The following is a 15,128-nucleotide window of genomic DNA, read 5'->3' on the forward strand; positions in this document are numbered from 1 at the left end:
GAGAAGGTCCGCAAACCACGACTTGTAATATGATCCAAACACACATGCTTTAAATAGATCATTCAATCTATTTATTTCTTTAGTAACAGTTGGCAATACTTTCTTAATGGAGACACATTGCACCGGTTCAAATGAACCATTGTAAGGACCGGTATAACCAAGTGCTGCCAAAGCAGGTGTCTCGGGTAGCTGTACATATGGAGAGCGACAAAATTGAGATTTCGTATTCTTCCGAGCATCTACATATGTAATGCATGTGTTTTAGGTACTAGTACATATCGTCAAATCATAATTCCAAAAAAATAAGAATAAAGTACAACACATACCCTTGTGAACTACGAGAGATGGTGTGATTTCCTGTGGTAATGGCTTATAGTTAACAAACATAGTTGCTACATCACCAGCACCAACTAGGCTAGCGTGTGCAGCTTCTTTATCACCACATTCAACGATAGAGGTCTTTTGTGGCTCACCTACAATTAAAATAAAGTATTGTATCATAATAAAATAAATGATTATTTCAAATATATAATTTACAAACACTTAACACATATTACTATTCTTTTTCTTAGACCGTGCGTAGAAAATAATCCGTTCTCCAAATCGTTGTCGTTTGGTGGAAGGTGGCTCATCTACGATTCAACAAATAAATCAAGTTAAATAAAATAATGTAAAGTTTAAATTAAAATTTGAAAATCAAGCGTACGATGATGGGTGGCGTTGTTAAGTGGATCAAACACTTCTTCCTCTCGGCTCATTCCTTCATTCAAGTCTCGATTGACAGAAGTTATCTCTTTGACCCGGTTATCTATGATTTAACAAATTAAATATCATTAGTGAAATAAAAAAGCATACTACAATTTAGATTTAAAAGAAAATATACCAAGATGTGTAAGAGGAGATATGAATGGTTCAACAATCTCCTCTTGCCCAAGATTCACTCCTTGATTGGAAACAGTTGTCCCTGGCTCACCAACAATTAAAAAAAACATATTATTATAATCAGATAAATAATTATCTCTAACATTTTAAAACTCACAGAGCTTACATTTTTCATGGGTCTTCTTTATCTTAGATTGTGCAAAGACAGTGATTGGTTCATCCAAACGTCTTTTGGATGAACTTGAAATGTTCAAAACTTCCATTATACGTTCAAGTTTTGCTATCCAAATTTGAAATCATATCTTTCAACTCCACAAAGTTTCTGTTTACGTGCTCTTGTAAAGATTTAACTTGTCCACTAGTATCTGATTTGCCGAGGACATCATCTCGTTCGACTTGATGGGATTGTTTTTCTAGTGCTTTCTTGGCTGGACAAAGTTTAGAAGACCTCTTTGACTAATTTTTGGGACAAAGTTTCCTTTCATGGACTTCTTCTTTGGATTGAATGGTGTCTTTATATTCACAAAGAGTGGGATTCTTAGTGCAGTACACAGATTTTCCCTCCAACAACAATGAATTAATATAGGACAAATGGGAATCTGTGCAAGAATCTTCAATGAAAATATTTCTAATAGAAGGAGCAATAGATTCTCGATCTGTAGGTGACAAAATACTCCTAACAATCTGTAAATTTAACATATTTTAAATTAGTAATACACAAATAGAAAATATATTAATAAAACTAAATTATATGCTAAATACACTAACCTTTTTACCACTCTTTGATGCATCTAAAATGTCAATATATCTTGGAGATCCTTTTTTTGACCAGTTGTTGGAAATCCATTGGCACATGCGTGGAAGAGATGTATTGTCTCCTTCTCTTTGTTTCGAAAACGCTCCCGCTCCCCAATACCACGAACGCATTCGTATGCAAGAATCTAAATTCAAAAATTATAAAAACACATATAATCAACCATATTCGAATCATATGGAAAAATGCAAAAAAAATTTAATTACATGTAGTGGATTGATGAATCCAACCATATCATGGGTTCCACTGTTCGAAGACTTACCGTTTTCTGTTTTTTTGCTCAACACAACTTTTTTTTTCTTCAAATCACAAACAGCTCCTTTGAAAGCTATTGTACCCCAAGGGTACTTATTAAAAACATCGAAATCATCAATCAGGCTAAAAATCTCTTTATAAACTTGAGGATTCTTAACTGGAGCTATAGGCCATAGTACACCACAGACAAAGTACAAACAAGCCATCTTCACTCTCTCTATACTCGACAACTCATCCACACTTTTCAAATCCTTCAACTTCATTTCAACTTCCTTCACAGATACTTTATCACTACCTAGAAAATATCTATCACAAAAGTCTGAAACTTCTACTACTTCATCAGGAAAATTATCAGAACAATCCAACTCTGTTATCAATGCATACTCCATTCTAGAAAACCTGACTGGTCTATCATTTAGAACAAACCACATTTCATCATCGTCTGTTGCATACACTTGTCTCATCACCATAAACCATAAAATCTGACTAGATAAATTATAATCCGCAGCATACTTAATTAGATTGCCAAATTGTGTGTTTTCAACCATGAAGTCCATGTCCTGCTCATTCAAGCAATCTAATATAAATTCACTAACTTTTTGATATTTGGAATGTACACTTAACTTGCAACTAAAATACTTCTCCTCTGATATTTGAGATTGAAGATTAACCTGAAAAAAAAAATTAATCAAGTCAACTAGTAGTATCAATAAATTAAATACTCAATTATGTGAAATTCATGAAATTTATATGAAATTTAAAGAGCAATACAAAAAATAAATATTTTTCAAAACAAAAATGAACATACCCAAATCTTTTGTGCAACCATCTCCGACATTCTTCGTTCTACCAACAAGAAGTTTCAAAGAGAAGAGATCTTGATCGAAAAAAAATAATCAACTTCAAAATTCATAGATTACATGAAATCTTTGATATTAAAAGATTGAGACAAAGTCAATCAATAATATCAACAACTCAATCATTTCAATCTACAGACATGCTTATTGGTTAATTCATTAACAAACTGAATATGTTAAAATTCATGAAATTTCTAAAGCAATAATGAACATACCTAAATCTTGTGTGCAACCATCTCCGATTTTTTTCTCCTTCAGGAATTTCAATTGGTTGATGCCTTTAGTTGGATATAGACATGGATAGTATACTTAATCCATCCAAAAACTGATAGGGATTTCAAGTGGATACAGTGGAATATAGGAAAATCCAATGTGAGATCACAGATTGAGGCAAAATATCCAGCTTTATTGTTCAAGCAACATCTAACAGCCTGTGTAGATAAATCAAACCAATCATAAATAAAATTGATTGAGACTTGAGAATAGTAGTTCTGGGAAAAAAAATAAGGTATTCTTGCCAGAATACTGTTATAGTGAATTAGTTGATAAAATAGCCCAAGTGAAAAGTGTCAAGTAATTAATCGGAAAATGCTATTGTCATAGTAAGCTGCAACAGCTATTTTTCAGTGTACACCGGGTAAACCTCCTGAGCAATTTTTTTGCAAATATAGAGGAGGGAACGTACCATCATTGACTTTAATTTTTTTTTATTTGGAGACTATTATTTGCAAATGGCCCGTGACATTCTCCCTTGTAGCCCCACAATAATCTTAAGAATTTCTATGATAGATGACACAAGCTAATCAATCCAATACATTTTCTGGCAAGGTTTATTCACATACATTCTTGTTAAAATAGAATGGAATATGAAGTAAACAAATCTTATGTAATAAGATAAAGAAAGAGAATAACCTAGCCCCATTCGAGTATGAAGTTGTTATGATGTAACCCCCACATCTTCTTTTGCTTTGAGTGCTTGAGCAATAGAAAAAGCCTTCATCCTGCATCTAGTTTAACAAAACATTGATACTAAGAACCCTAAATTACACGCACATATACATGAATGCAGAAAAGGCAAAACTCAGAAAAGATATTATAGTGCAAAGAAAAAGAATGCAGTTTTTGATTTTCCCGTGGGTATGAGGGAAGAAGGAAGCAGACCGAGTTGAAGAAGAAAATGGAATGAAATGGTCGAGAACGAATGGAAGGAGAATAGGGGCTGGGGAGGATATTAGTGATTAAGTGATAGATTAAGTGATATATTAGGTTTTTTATTATTTAAAATAATAATTTAAAGAGAGACAAGAATGGCATTTGTAGTGAGAGGACTATTTTCTTAAATGACTTTTTGATGGAGTCTATTTTTCTAAATTTTCCTTGCCGGATGCCATGCTAGGGCTATTGTAGATTGCAGTACGTACTAATCCGTGAAGCATTTCCTCTTATGAATCACTCTTCGCCGGAGAAACCCTGGCAAGAAGCTCTTTGGATTCTTGAATACTCAGTAAAGGAATCAAATCCAATATTTTTTCTTCCTCGTCTTCATTCCACGGGACTGCCTCCAGGAATTTAACACATGCCTTAATGCAATCCTCGAATAGTAATTCAAGTGCAATCGGAAGTATACTAAGCACTGTGGATACTCTACCAATAGAGGACAACAAATCATCGGAGTAAAGCAGCTGGAGAACTTTCAGGTAATTATCGATGGAATCAGCGGTTTTCGGAACGGAGAGACTAAATCGATAATGCTTTCGCAAATTTTCTAAATTATCGGAACAAAAATCATCATCGTGCTGCCACCGTTCCGACAGGAACGCAGCGAAATACTTCGAGCGGCGAAGAACGAGCGAATGAAAGTGTACCAAAATCTCGGCTCGAACGACGGTCCCGGAGGCGCCGTGCTCGGTGTCGGACGAGTCGTCGCCGTGATCGGTGAAGGCGGAGGATGACGTCAGCGGTTTCTGCGTCGTTGAATCTGCCACCGCAGGCGGAAGCGACGGGGAGGAGAGAATGGGGAGACGATTCGATGGTGAAGGAGAAGCAGGGGTTGGCATCGACGCGCTGCCTCTTCTTGGGTGCGTCGGAGATGGCTCCGTCGCAGTTGTTGCCACGTCCAACACTGGACATCAGAAACTTCAAGAGAATGAAATGAAATGGGGAGGTTTTGGAAGGAAAATTATTACTTAATAAGTTCAAAACTTTTCTTTCACTGAAAAAATTAATAATTAAATTAAAAATATTTTATTTACAAAATATCTAATTATTTTGGATGTCAAAAAGAAAAGAGCATGTGAGAGGCATATGATGTGGGTCAACGTTAATCTTAACGTCAACATAACGACAGGGACCAATTCGGGACGATTTTGAAAACATGAAGGATTACTTGAGCAGTCAAAAATGAAGAGGGACTGAAATGAGAAAAGCGTTAAACAATAAGGACGAAAATGAGTATTATCCTATTTTTACCCTTTCATCATTATTATAAGCAGTAATATATTCGGTTGGACACAATAAGATTGTGATTAGATTATGAATGAAAGATGAATCACATTTTTAGATTTCAATAATTATAAATTTAACAATTTGTTTATATGATTAATTGATACAATGATTAAAACTATTACCGAAAGATAAGTAATACTTCTTACAAAAGGATTGTAAAGTAATCCCGTATAGGACTTGCATCCTTGTATTTGCTGTGCACGATAGAGTTTAGGGATGACAATGGGCCGGGGTCGGGGCCGGGGCCGGTTTGCCATCCCCATCCCCGCCCTCGATTTATATCCCAGCCCCCATCCCCGGCCCCGCGGGGATGGGGATCCCTGCCCCATCCCCATCCCCGCTTGAATTTTTTTTTTTTTATGAAACTCTAAGTATTTATTGAATTGACACAAAAACTTTTTAATTTGACTTAAAAAGTATTGATACAAAAATTCAACGACATACATAAAACTTATATAACACTAATAATCCATAGTTCAATATTCTCAAAATATTATTATTATTATTATTATTATTATTATTATTATTATTATTATTATTATTATTATCATTATCATTATTATTATTATTATTATTATCATCGGGGCGTGTTCGAGGATGGGGATATCATCCCCATACCCGCCCCCGAATCATTACGAGTTTTAAAAATCCCCAAAACCGAAACCGATAGTTCTCCCCTAAAACCGCCCCGTTTCGGGTTTTCCCCACGGGGAAAATTGCCTTCCCTAATAGAGTCCATGAACGGTCCACGCGCTTTACGATTATAAGCGTTTCACCACCTTCACAATTTAAGTCGATACAACGATTTTAGGTGGAACCTCAATTCAACGGATATTAAAATCAAGAGTCCAACAAAGGATCAAGCAGAGCAAAGAAAGCAATGGCAGAGTTAACTTGATGATCTGATGTCCGTCGGTATATGACTGCGCGGATGGTGGGAATGGAGTCTCGCAAACAGTAATTGTTTAGTTCATCCACTTCCTCCTACCTCTGTTCGTGTTTGTGTTGGATACTGAGAATGTGGAAGTGCTATTACATGTCTTGAAAACAGGTGATTCACGTAATCAAGGATGTTTGTGATGAAAATCATCCTATGACTTTTATCTGCCTGTCTGAGTTATTGCTTTTTCGTTGGCTCGACCGTAAGCTTCTATATTTCAGCGGTGAGGTGAAGTTTCAGCAGCTGTTAAATGGAAATTTCGTGGTTATTATCTATCAAATCTCTAAAAATTTTATTTGAGTAATGCGTCCAATGGTTTGTGATGAGAAACTGAAACAGAATTCTTCTATTTTATGAATAGCTTTCTTTTCTTATGTAGGAGCCGTTAATTCTCGGGATTTTAATTTTTACTTTTTTTTTTCTTTGGGCTTAATCTTCAGTTCAAAGATTTGGAGATCGTTAACTTTTGAAAAGATAATGCAGTCGATGTGGTCAGTAGAGGGGCAAACTTGTGAGACATGTTGAAAATGTTCTGTTATTCCGGGAATGCTCATGCATGTTGAAAGTGTCACGTCCCGAGATCGAAGTTAATCGACACGGGTGTTGTTCAACAATCACATAATCGCCAAAAAACAAGTCTCGTAGTAAAGTATAAACCAAAACCAGTTTATATCATAATTTTTATAGAAATAACATTGTCTTTACAACGGAATCAAGGGTTTTACAACTTAATTAAACGTAAATTTAAAGTAAACGCTTTTGTGCGTCCATCACTAGTCCCAAAACTGGTCTGACTCTTCTTCCTCGATATGTTCTTCAGACTTATCTCGGAGGGTGGAATAAGAGGTGAGTGATACAGTCGTCACCCAGTAAGCGGGGGCCGTTCGAGCACATACATAACAATATACATGAATTTCGAATAAAAACATACCATGCACAATTCATATCATAAGCATATTTTTGAGCTAGGTACTGAGATTCTTCTACTTTCCATGATTTACTGATATCATTCCCTAATTTTTACTCTTCTAAGGGAACGAAATCATATAACCGTTATAATCTCACCGTGTAAGAGTCTTACTTATCATATTTTGGGAGTTCCACTCATATCCAGTTGAATACTCAGAGTGACAAAACACATAACGTATGATAATCGTATCAAGAAGAGGTAAAAACAGAATAACGGTGCTCGACTGAAACTTTCAAAAAACGAAATAATTTATACATATCATATTTGAAAACAAGCCAATTTATCTCAGATCTGGATGCAAAAAAAACGTGAAGGGCACTGCATCCTGACTAGGATTTTCGAATCCTGCCTGGACCTAGACTGCAGCAGAGCTTCTTTACTCAGAACTTAGACTGCAAAAGTTCGAAAATTCAGCAGCACTTAGAGAGCAACTTTTCGAAAATATGGAGTGTTTGAATGGTGTAATTTCGAATTACCTAGGTGTGGTATTTATAGAGGTGGGGTGAAAATCTTGCCAAAATTCATTGATATTCCTTCCAAGATTTCGAGATGCTCCTTCCATAACTTCGAGATAATTATTCCATAATTCGAGATGCTTCTTCCATAGATAATATCATGCCATAATTGAAAAACGTGTCCACCAATTATTATAAATTTCAAAATTTAACCTTGGACTAGATGATTGAATGTAGACTGATTTCTTGTACAGATTCATAATGTATCTGGACTGCACTAAAATTTGTTATCTTCCTTATTTCTTGTACAGATTCATAATGTATCTGGACTGCACTGAAATTTGTTATCTTCCTTGTTGAGAAAAAATGTCTTTTATGCAATATTTCTTTCCAATTAGATTGATATCTAGCCTAAATTTTCGAAATTGCTATATATCTTGCACTGGATTTTGAATTTCATGTATTTATTGGCTTGGAAAATTTTTGAATGCAATGTATTATTTAATATTTCCTAATTTCTTATTATTTAACATAATAGGAAGAATTCGAAAAATAATATACTATACATGTATGTGGTCAATTAATAATTACATCTCCAAGAATATTTGGGTTTTCACATAAAGGTTTCCTTCAAACCAGAATTTTTACTCTGAAACAAGCACACAAAGATTCAATTGAACAAAATGTGCTCTAAATTCAGAGAAAAATGCACGAGCACTTGAGCCAATTTATGTATAACTGTAACAGAAAGTTGGGAGAAGGAATAAAGTAATTTGTAGAATGTTGATTGGTTTATATATATTTTTAGAAACATGATTGTGTTGGTTTTGAGAAAATCTCTAACATTGATAGCAAAGGAAAAGTAGATATTTGGGATCATGAGTTTATTAATCGTTCACTGGAGAACTGGCAGTTGCCGTCCTAATAAATCAGTCTCTATGCCTGAATATTTCAATTACCTATGGATAGTGAAGCTGGCCGTGGCATTTAAAATTTGACAAATTCTTACTTTCTCAATGTATTTGTGGGAAAGGATTCATACAGTATCCATTATAATCATTCTTACTCTTCTCTCTCTCTTCAATTGTCTCTGATTTTCGTAAATCCTGCAGAAGCCTATTGGATGACACTGGACTATGATTATACCTTCACAACACATACTAAGGAAGGGCTTCTGTTGAGAAAAGTCCTTAGTGTTTCCTTTTTTCTCCAATGCTTCTGAGCTTGAATTTTCTCAAATTTTAGAGTTTCAGTTAGCATTGCCATAGATTTGAGACATAAAGGATATTTAGTAAAGTTTGTATATCTTCCTCATTCCTTGTTCTGCCACCTCTGAGCCTTACAATGAAGAATTTTATATGCAGATTTTTACCTACCCTCTATAAAGTGAAGTCTCGTTTCTTCCAAATACGTTGAAGATAATATACATCTTGTTTATCTTTATTTTTTCCAGTTTGGGAAGTAACCCAGAGAGGATGTAAATGTGATCTTCATAGGGAAGATCTCCAGGAGCAAACCGATTCAGTTGCACTGGCATCTAAAGAGCCTATTATTTTCTGTGATGGGGTTTGTTAATGACTGATTCGTTATTTCTCATGCATTTAGACAGATCCTTAGCATTAGATTTTTTCCCTTGGTTTGCGTTTTTATGCAATGACTCCGTCATGTTACAACAGGTAATATTATATGATGATGAATTGGTTGATAACGTTGTCTGTCTTTACAGTTAGTTATATTGGTAATTTTAATCTTTTCACTGTTTTTTTCCTATTTTGTGAACCCTTTTTTCATGTCAAAGAGTTTTCCAGATTTTACATTTATATTGTTCTTATACATTCTCTGCAACGCATGGTGGTTTATAGATGTTCTTATGCCATTCTGTATGTATTGTTTATCATCACTCATGTTACAGCTATTTCTTTGTGTAGTGCCCAAATTTTGTACACGTATAACCCATGCATTTATTTAAATTGTTAATGCACTTGTTTAAATTGTTAATGCATTTATTTTAATGAGTTTTAGCCATGCATGATTTATTTAAATGCATTATTTTAAATTATTCATGTTTATTGTGATGCACGTTAAAATATCTTTCGAGTTTCATGTTTCAGGCGATCATTCGAAGCGGGATTGAGGAAAAGACCGGTGACGATTTTGGTAATTTAAAATGTGGTATTTTATTTTAAGTTAGGATTGGGGCAGAGTTAAATGTTTTATGTAGTTTTAGCATTTTGAAAGCCTAAATTATTTATTTAGTAAATTTATGAGTTTAAAACTTTTAAGAAATTATCACTTGTGCAAGTTATTTTAAATTGAGGGATTTTATTAATTAGGGGAGAATTAGCATTTTAAATTAGCTTGTTAATTATTGAATTAAACAATAATTTCCCCTAAATTAATTACTAACACACGCACACACACACATTCTACACACTAGAAAGCGTGAAACACACACAACACACACTACACAACTCATTCTCAGATTTTAATTGAAAGAAAACTAGGGTTCTTGGCAAGAAAAGCAGCCGCCCCTTCCATTCGATTTTCCAGCAAGTTCTCGTCGGTTTTATTGCAAAATTTTAGCACCACAATCGTCCCGGATCGAGCCTCGCACCGTCTCCGCTTCGGTATCGTCGTATCGGTATTTTTAAATATCAAAAGGCACGTATAATCTCTCTTTTGCTGCGTCGATCATGTCATATTATGCGTTGCATTATTTTATGCGTAAAATTCATATATGATGTTCATAGTTTGAGTGGATAATTGATTGGATCGATTTTGAAAGAAAATTTTTAGATCTAAATCACGTTTTTACTGTTCTTCTTAAAACTGCGAATTTTCGGTCGAGATTTTGAGAAAACTTTCAATACAAAAAATGTAGAACTTTTTGATACCTTCGATTTGATTTAAAATTCGAGTATTTTGGACAAATATTGAGTGAGTTATGGCATTTTTCGTGGGACTGCTCAAACTGCGTTTTTCAGTAAATTACGATGTTGATGCGTTCTTGAAGTTTATTTGTTGCAGGCTTCGTTGGGAATCGACGGGTGATCGTTGCTGCGTCTAGGTATGTTTAGTTCGAGGTTGGGATGATTTTTGGTGTCTCTTTTCGTGTCGTTAGGCACCAAGTTGAATCAAGAGTCGAGGAAGAAAATGGTGTCGGACTTCGAGTTGTGTCGTTAGTTGTTGATTGTCACACTTGGGAACAATTATAATGGCTTACTTGGGTTTGGTACAATGTCGTGACGTCCTAGGACGGGTCTCGAGGTGTCGAGTCACGGTTGGGTGATCGAAATAGGAAGAGGAAGCCACAAGCACATGAATTCTCGTAGGTACGCGTTCACAGTAGCTACACGGACCCCTACACTGACCAGGGCACAGGGTCCGTGCCTTTGTTTCTTTTCGGTGTCAAAATTCGCGAAGCCACCCGGACCCCTACACGGACCCTAGCACGGGGTCCGTGCCCCTTCTTCTTTCCGAGTATTCTTTCCAATGCACTTAGACGGACCCGGTAACGGGGTCCGTGTACTCACGTTTTTGGGAAAAGTTTAATGTTTGCTTTGGGGTTTGATGTCATGGTTTAGTGCAAGGATTATCAAGGTCGAGTCAGAGGAAATTTTAGAATGTCCTAAGAAATGATTGAGCTTGAGAGTAACCATGATAAGTACGTCTAAGCTATGCAAGTTAAGTATGCAGTTTCGTGTTAGTACGTGCAGCAGCGACGGCCCCGATCGAAGTCCAACGAATCCCTCAACGCCAAGTAAGTATGTATGACGTGCAAGAAAATATTTTAAGTTTTTGAGGTATGCTAAATGTCTTGTGACCAAATTATGTTTAGGATTGGAAAGCGTTAAATTATGAACGGGGAGCAATCCGCCCGTTAAATTATGAACGGGTTTAGATCGTGATTGGAAAGCGTTAAATTATGAACGGGGACCAATCAGCCCGTTAAATTATGAACGGGGATCTCATGTATGTGGCAGTGGATACGTCTCTGTCAGCCCAGTACTGTGGTTTAGTCTGATCAGGCGAATTATGTTATGGGTCACTTGCTTTGAAACATTCTACGCAAAATGATGAAGCTATGTATGTTCAAGTATGTTCAAGTATGCAGCATGTTTATGCAAAGTTTAAGTTATGGCACGTCTAAGTATGTATGTACGTATGTTCAAGTTTTAATACGCACGTTCAAGTTTTCAGTATGTATGTTCTATTTTGAAGTTGCGTGTGGTTTTATTACGTATTATTCGCTACTTCCAGTTTATACGTGTTGAGTCTTTAGACTCACTAGACTTGATCGATGCAGGTGAGGATGTTCATGAGGAGACAGGAGGTGGGGACCAAGGAGCATGCTTGGACTGAGCGGAAGGCTAGACCCGAGGACCGCCCACGTTATTTTAAGATATTTTTATGCAAGTTTAAATTTACTCTTATTTTATGTTTTGATGCGAGATGTTTTGAACAAGCTTTTCTTTTAACAAAATTTTTATTGGTGATGGATGATTCCAAAGATATTTTTATGAACGATGAGTTGACGACCGTATGGATGTTTATATTTAAGAAAATTTTTAATTCTTCCGTAAATTTTAAGTAGAAAAAGTACGGTACGTCACACTTTCACTATTTATTCATTGCTAATTTCTTCTTTCAGCACAGCCCGGTTATTCTTGGAAAAATTTGCCGGAGTGAAGCTATTTTTCCTGCCTTTTCATCTGTAAGCTGTATGCTATATTTTTTTTCATGTACTGGTACATTAAATGATGTTTTCCAAGTTGCATCTTAAATGCATATAACTCTTAAACTTAATTAAAGTGGAGATTCATGCATTTAAAACATAAGTTTAATGTCCGAATTTGTATATCCATTTTATGATAAAAAAAAATTTGCATTTATGTATGGATATGTGTACCTAGCGTACACTATGTACATTGAGCAATCATGGCTTGTATATCGTTATTTTAATTAACAATAAAATAAATTTATTAAATTATGCATTGTAATCGGTACAATTTTTTCCTTCAAACTGTCACCACATATTGCATGTAGTGAGGTTTGAGAAATTTTTTGAAATCGTAGTTTATTTTAAAAAATTATATATAACTGTGTGATTCGGTTTGGTTTACTTTGGTCGCTTAGGCAAGTTTTTGAGAAAATTTTATGAGACCTAATTGAAATAGAGCTTTTATGTATTGAAGAAATAATAAAAGGGCAATTATTTGTGACTCTCAAAAGCGTAAATCATTGTAAGGTATTTCAGCACCAAAACAAGTTAGAAACTTGTGTAAGTCATTGGCTAGTGAAGTTGGTGCAGTTGAAAGTGACTATCTTTAGGAGTGTGTGTGACTTGCTTGGTGGCAGTAAGTGTTTACTGAATCCCTCCGCCAAGGAAATTATTACCGAGAAGAGGAGACATAAACATGCTATTGTCAAATATGGATAAAGCAATTTTTGTGTTTGTATAGCATTCATTTACTTTTTGCATTTAAACCATTTGCATCATTAACCTATTCTTCCACAGTAAAAAGTCGAAATGATTAACAAAGATTTCATTTTTTACAATTTTCGTGGTCTTGGTGATCCTGCAATGAGTTAATCCATAGTATAGCTGTCTGAAACTACTCATTCTTCTAAGAAGATCCGTAAAATAAATCTAGAGGAAAATTGTGGTGGAGATTCTGTTAAGCTGATGATTCCAAAATAGGCGTTATGGCTCGTAAAAACTAAAAGTGTATGATTTTCTGTCATTGGTTGATATAGTTATTTCATGCTTCACCAAAACAGCGATGTCGAAACTGATTGCAGAAAATAACTGAAGTGGAAGACCAGTGGAATTAATTGATTTTTACTTTACTGTTTTCTTTTTTGAGTATAAGATGCCTAAATTCATCAGATATGCCTTTAGTATAGTCATTCGAGTGCTTCAGAATCAGAACAATTCAGCTTTTAGGTAATTCAAGAAGCTGGAAGTTATCATAAGCTGAAAACTAAATCTTCATGAACCTGTTCCTAATTAATAAGATTGCAAATCCTATTCTATTGGAATTCAAATAAGCCTTTTAAATGGATTTTAACTGATAGGCAAATCACAAGAAGGCACAACAGTATGTTACAATGAAAAAGGTAACTACTTTAATAAACTGATTACAGTTTGAGACTCAGGTCAAGCATATTTAGATTTGATGATTGCTGCTCGGGTTTCTGAGGATCCAACCGGAAACTTCCGGGCCACATCAAATCTGCTGCTTCCTCCACTGCGCCAGGTTGCCACCCTGTCCCAAATCTTACATTAGACTCATTAGATCTTGCCAGAAATGAAGTTGCATCTCGGCCTGGTTTGTGGACTAGTGAGTGGGGTTGGACACCAAGTGATCTGAACATTGAAGTATGGATAGGCAGAGCCATCAATGACATCATCTTCTGTGATTGGTAATGCCTTGCTGCACCTCTTTCCCTTTTGTGAGCATTTTGATGACCGCCCAGTGCTTGTGAGCTGTAAAATTTCCTCATGCAGAAGTTGCATGAGAAGACCTTGGTTGAGACAGGTCTTGATTGGGACTCGGGCTCTTTGGCTTCAGATGGATTTCGTCCGAGGCTCAAATTCAACCACTCTCCGGGATTTTGCATTGACATTTCTTGATCATCACTTTCTTGACTATGCATCTCTTTGTTCGAGCTGCCAATTTTCTGTGCAGAAGATAGTCTGCTCTTTTTTATTCTTGGTTCTCTGGGTGAAGGTACTCTTTTGAATCCTTATCTTGACTCATCAAACAATGCTATATAGAGGGGTGGAATAAATTGAGCCAGACAAATGAAGCAGTATGATATAAGACATCATATATCTATCATGTGTCTTTGTTCACCGTCCCCACCCAGTGATGCTTGGGTTTCCCAAAGGAGAATGATTACGTAATCTTTCCATATTTGCCTCTTTCAAGCTTGTGATTCCCCACTCACCATATTTCTCCTTATCAGTTGAGACCACATCAACTTTAATTGGTTTTCATTGGAGCAGTTAAAGGTAAACAAAGGTTGACAATCCAACGACGATTCCATTCGCGTTCGAATCAAGGTCTCGTGGTATGTTTTCATTGCCCGCCACGATTTCTGTCTTCTTAAAGTTTATCATCAACCATCTACTTTTAGCACAACTTTCGGTCAATGTTTTTGGATAAATTTCCACTGTTATTCTTGATCTGATATGAGAATCTAAGGTAACTTTTCTTCACTGTTTTCCTTGAGCTAACATAGTAGTGNATATATAGACACACACACACACACAAAGAGTGTTTGACTAAAGGTACTTTAAATAACTTATTAATCTCTTGTATATCCTATAAATTGTTTTAGAAACTTATTTGTGGTAGGGTCATATTAAAATAGACTTTTAAAATGTTTAAATAAAATAAGATATTGGAGCTTATAGATAGATGTCTATATGTTCGATTTCATA

The 15,128-nt window shown here is 35.5% G+C and overlaps 2 protein-coding genes and 1 long non-coding RNA gene across 4 annotated transcripts; 1 reads left to right on the plus strand and 2 right to left on the minus strand.

The window, feature by feature from the left end:
• Positions 1-683: 683 nt before the first annotated feature.
• On the minus strand, positions 684-4,179 carry LOC140973594 (uncharacterized). Its single transcript, XM_073436524.1, has 5 exons — positions 3,721-4,179; positions 3,024-3,239; positions 2,760-2,828; positions 1,903-2,622; positions 684-1,823 (listed from the first exon to the last, which is right to left on the minus strand). The coding sequence occupies exons 3-5, from the start codon at positions 2,787-2,789 to the stop codon at positions 1,674-1,676; spliced, it is 900 nt and encodes a 299-aa protein (XP_073292625.1). The 5' UTR covers positions 2,790-2,828; positions 3,024-3,239; positions 3,721-4,179; the 3' UTR covers positions 684-1,673.
• A 1,876-nt stretch (positions 4,180-6,055) lies between these two features.
• On the plus strand, positions 6,056-12,445 carry LOC140973595 (uncharacterized). Of its 2 annotated transcripts, none has more exons than XR_012174658.1 (3): positions 6,056-6,364; positions 9,132-9,244; positions 12,330-12,445. It is a non-coding gene; the product is annotated as an uncharacterized lncRNA (long non-coding RNA). The 2 variants fall into 2 exon arrangements; XR_012174659.1 differs by lacking the exon at positions 12,330-12,445 and adding an exon at positions 9,355-9,415.
• Positions 12,446-13,211: 766 nt separating this feature from the next.
• Positions 13,212-14,924, minus strand: LOC140973596 (zinc finger protein 4-like). Its single transcript, XM_073436525.1, has one exon. It carries the CDS (start codon positions 14,336-14,338, stop codon positions 13,820-13,822), a length of 519 nt encoding a protein of 172 aa, XP_073292626.1. The 5' UTR covers positions 14,339-14,924; the 3' UTR covers positions 13,212-13,819.
• Positions 14,925-15,128: the final 204 nt, after the last annotated feature.

This window comes from Primulina huaijiensis, chromosome 3, assembly GCF_012295235.1.
Source record: "Primulina huaijiensis isolate GDHJ02 chromosome 3, ASM1229523v2, whole genome shotgun sequence".
NCBI lineage: Eukaryota > Viridiplantae > Streptophyta > Magnoliopsida > Lamiales > Gesneriaceae > Primulina > Primulina huaijiensis.

What these genes read in the sequence shown, in the direction of transcription:
- LOC140973596 (XM_073436525.1), bottom strand. Translation starts at nt 14,338, where the DNA reads ATGCATAGTCAAGAAAGTGATGATCAAGAAATGTCAATGCAAAATCCC.
- LOC140973594 (XM_073436524.1), bottom strand. Translation starts at nt 2,789, where the DNA reads ATGTCGGAGATGGTTGCACAAAAGATTTGG. An exon ending in TGGTTGCACAAAAGATTTGG is followed by an intron (nt 2,623 to 2,759) that starts GTATGTTCATTT and finishes TTTTTTTTTCAG; the next exon opens with GTTAATCTTCAATCTCAAAT. An exon ending in GATTCATCAATCCACTACAT is followed by an intron (nt 1,824 to 1,902) that starts GTAATTAAATTT and finishes TTTTGAATTTAG; the next exon opens with ATTCTTGCATACGAATGCGT.